The sequence below is a fragment of the Orycteropus afer genome, unplaced genomic scaffold (genome assembly GCF_000298275.1).
Source record: "Orycteropus afer afer isolate SDZICR_OR568_19922 unplaced genomic scaffold, OryAfe1.0 scaffold00666, whole genome shotgun sequence".
NCBI lineage: Eukaryota > Metazoa > Chordata > Mammalia > Tubulidentata > Orycteropodidae > Orycteropus > Orycteropus afer.
The window spans coordinates 314,126-318,455 of record NW_006922253.1 but is presented as its reverse complement, the minus strand read 5'-3'; the positions used below and the strand labels follow the sequence as shown (position 1 = coordinate 318,455).

The following is a 4,330-nucleotide window of genomic DNA, read 5'->3' as shown; positions in this document are numbered from 1 at the left end:
ATCATCACATAAAACATAACTCTATTGACTCAACAGAACCATTCTGTACCAAAAAAAAAAAAAAAACCATATCTACCTAAGAAATAAAAATCTTAAATATATATCTTGAAAAGAATTTATCATTGGACATGTGTCCATATGTGTGGAAATAATTTTCTATAATTAAATAATTACAGACTATGGAATTGACTCCATAGCAATGGATTTGGAGGATTGTTCTGTTTTCCAGGAAACACCATTTTTTTGTAAAAAGTAGCTGATGCATTTGTCTCCCTCTTCATTTTCTTTTTGTGCTCCAAAGCTTTTTCATGGCATTTCTCATCTCTGCATTTCTCAGAGTATAGATTAAGGGGTTCAACATAGGGGTGATGACAGTGTAAAACAAAGACAAGAATTTATCAATGGGTAAGGTGTAAGGAGGTCTCAAATACAGAAAAATACAGGGGACAAAGAAGAGGACCACCACAGTGATGTGGGAGCCACAGGTGGACAAGGCTTTGTGCCTCCCTTCCTGATTAAGATTCTTCAGGGAGTGCAGAATGACCCCATAGGAGATGAGTAACAGCAAAAAGATGATCACACTTATTACCCCATCGTTGGCACTTACACAGAGACCAATGACATCGGTATCGGTGCAGGCAATTTTTAACAAGGGGTACATGTCACAGGCAAAGTGGTCAATAACATTGGTACTACAGAATGGAAGGCTGTAAACAAAGAGAAGGTGAACTCCCGCATGCACGAAACCTCCAACGCAGGCCACCAGCTGCAGCAGAACACACACCCGTTGGTTCATGATGGTCATATAATGCAGGGGCTTGCAGATAGCCACATAGCGGTCGTAGGCCATGACCACCAGAAGTAAAACCTCAGCTCCACCGAATAAGTGTTCTATAAAAAGCTGAGTCATGCAAGCTTGGAAAGATATGGTGTTCTTCCCATAGAGTAAGTCTATAATCATATTTGGGGTAAATGTAGTAGAATAAGCAGCATCCATAAAGGCGAAGTAGCCAAGAAAGAAATACATGGGGGCATCCAGGGTTCGACTGATCACCACAGTCACCACAATAAGAAGGTTACTCACCATTGTCATGATATACACAAGCAAGAACACAGCAAATAGTATTTTCTGACCTTGGAGACTCTGAGTGAGGCCCAAGAGGATGAACTCAGTCACATTGTTCCTTTGTTCCATATGTTTTTCCATATGTTCTTCTGTGTGTCCTTATTTCAGAGTTCAGGACAAACTTATATGTAAATATAATCAGGATTAATTACTTTTTAAAACCTTTAGCTAATTTGTTTGTTTATCTAACAAACAGACATTCTGTTTTGTTATATTTCATCACTGTCCAAGATTATAAGAATATAAGACTTTTTAAACATGGTCCCTGACCTCAATCATCTTATCATATAATGAGAGACAAACGAGCAATTAGAAACTTACATGGAAGAAGAACAGAATTTTACATAAATGGGATTTTACATGTTCTGGTTACCTAGTGCCACTCTGACAGAAATATACTGCAAATGGAATGCTTGAACAAGAGTTTATTTTCTTACAGTTCGGGAGGCTTGAAGTCCAAGTTCATAGTGCCAGGCTCTAGGGGCTAGGTGAAAGCCCCTCAACCTTGGACTTCAGCTCTGCCTCCTGCTCCTGGCCCACTGAAGCTAGAAGCTTTCTACACTCAGACAGCTGCTGGCTGCTGAGGCTGACAAGCCCAAGGTTGATAAGTAAAAAGGCATGGTCCTGATGTTACCAAACCACATGGCAGGCCATTAATTCAAGTCCATTGAAAGTCCCTAGGTCGGCAGATCATGGTAGGCTGATAAACAACACAACTACATGCAGGGTTCAAGTGTGCCATAAGCTAGAAACCATTCCCAAAGCTGCTTCTGATATATGGGAAGGAGACTACATCCCTAAAGTAGCTACTCAGCTGCTTGTGGTAGATTCCACCATGGAGCTGATTGCCAGTCTCATTATGGGGAGTAACCACCACCAGCTGCCCAGTCACTCAACCAGGCCCAGCCAAATTGACACAAACTTAACTACCACAATTCCACCCCTTGTCAAATTGGCACCTGTACAGATCTTAAGTGGGTGATATCTGTACAAATCTCCTTCACTGGGTGGCTCTAGTCCCCTAGTTCCTGAGTGGTGACCTCACCCCCTTGGCCTGATAGGCCCTGTTTCTCTTCCTCCTTCTTTTCCTCTTGGGCATGGCCCCTCAGTCTTGGGCAGTGGCTATGGCTCCATCCCCCTGGCTCACATGAATGAGCAGCCCCACACTCCAGAACCCAGTTAGTGAAGGTCTGGCTCTTTGAAACTTAAGGTGACTGTAATGGTTCCAACCCAAAGGACATAGTCCTACCCTTGAGTCTGAGGCAACTCTACTTCCTATTTCCTTGGTCTCTCCACTTCTGTCAAAAATGCCTAAGGGCTACCCACTCTGCCAGGAATCTTCCTGCCCAAAGGATACTTATCTTTCTTGCTCCATGGAATGGCCAAACTGCTGCTCCATCTCATGACGGTCTCTTTTACCAATTAAAGTCTGAAGGCAAACCACTCTGCCAGGAAGCTGCTTACCAAATGGCATCCAGCTTTCTCCTCTGTGGATTGGTAAGGCAGTCACTGTCTCATGCCAGTCTCTGGGCTCTGCTCCTGCCATCCCTCATGGTGGTCTCTCTGCTGGTGTCTCTCATGCTCGTATCTTTCTGCCAGTGTCTCTCTGCTGGTGTCTCAGTGCAGGGATCTTGAGGTGAGGACACACTTCACTCCTGTTTCTACATTTTAGGTATCTGTCAGAGCAGCACTCCACTCCTGGTACCAAATGTGTTAGTCTGGGTTCTCTAGAAAAGTGAAACCAGTAAAGCTTGGAGAGAGAGAGAGAAAGAGGGAAAAAAAAATTATCTTAGGAAAATGGCTCACGCACTTATAGAAGCTGGCAAGTCCCAAGTTCTCGGATCAAACGTCAAGCTGGAGGCTTTTCCTGATTCACGCTGCAGGGGCTGACGTGCTCAAGGTTAACAGCTGTTGACTCTGACAAATGACGAATCCAAGATCACCAGGCAGAAGGTGGATTGTCTGCTCACAGACAGTTGTAGGCAGCACAACAGGATCCAGATCCACGAAAGAGTGACTCTTTTTTCCCAGAATGTCCATAAATATATCGGAAGCAGGCCACACTCCTAGGGAAACTCCCTTTAAATGAATTGACTACTCACAATATGTACATCTGATCTCATTATGGGAATAATCTACATCCGGACTGCTCAGAATTGTGGTGCAGCCAAGCTGACACATAACTCCAACTATAACAGCACAGTACCTTTACATATGGGAGAAAATATAATCGTATGTATATAGTAATGTTACAAATAAAAATAATAGATAATGGTTTAATGTAAAAATAAAGGAATATTTATTTAATATTCACTTTCATGTAATAAAGGAAACTATTTTCCATAGTCTAGGAATGGCAGAATATTTTTATCTAATAACTGTAATCCCAAATGGATGTACTTCACAATTTCAAAAATTGGTACTTACAAGGTACTGTTCAGGAATAGGCAAGAAACATGAGACTATGTATAATACAATTACAAAAGAAAATAAATAGAACAACATGTGTGTGGGGAAATATAGAAAGATAGAATTTATTGTTTAAATAGTTCACTTCTATGCTTGTGCTGTGTGTTCAGTAGTAAAAAAGATGAGAGGAGAGATTCCAAGAAAAAAAAAGAAAGAAGGCTGGGCACAAGAACACATGCACACACACCAATACACAGTATGGTAAACATTATTAATAATAATCAATCCTGATATCTTAAAAACAATCTCCTTATGATATCCTCTTATTCTATAAGTGTCCACTGAGATTTGCTTCTATTTCTGACTCAGAATTCTGCCAAACCTCCTGTTCACAGTGTGGCTTGTCTGTTCTTTAGCTAGGGTCAAGTCATCTGTTTATACACTAGATCCCATTCTCTTTATACCTCTTAAAACAGAGCTCCTGAAATTGTTTCCTCCTTCTCCCACATTAACAATTTACTTCTCTAGACTCCCTCATTGCATGTGTACAGTATAATATCTCCATGGTTTAAATATTTTATTCTTCAATTCCACATCTCTTTCAAGAAAATAACCCCATTCTCTTTTCTTTATAGAAATACCTTCAGTTTGCTAAGTCTGTTTTTCAGTTCAGTCCCTTTCTTAGCCAATGCAGCACTTCTATAAATTGAAGTAATAACTTGTTTGCATTAAGTATCACATTAGGTGCTTGAAAAACACTCATTCAAGTTTTTATTCTCTAATTATTAACAGATT

At 40.8% G+C, this 4,330-nt stretch overlaps 1 protein-coding gene across 1 annotated transcript; it reads right to left on the bottom strand.

The window, feature by feature from the left end:
* Window positions 1–277: 277 nt before the first annotated feature.
* On the bottom strand, window positions 278–1,195 carry LOC103210897 (olfactory receptor 4A47-like). The gene has a single exon (XM_007956811.1). It carries the CDS (start codon window positions 1,193–1,195, stop codon window positions 278–280), a length of 918 nt encoding a protein of 305 aa, XP_007955002.1.
* Between the last annotated feature and the right edge of the window lie 3,135 nt (window positions 1,196–4,330).

Bases quoted from the DNA above. Each gene is read 5' to 3' on its own strand.
- LOC103210897 (XM_007956811.1), bottom strand. From the start codon at position 1,195: ATGGAACAAAGGAACAATGTGACTGAGTTCATCCTCTTGGGCCTCACT.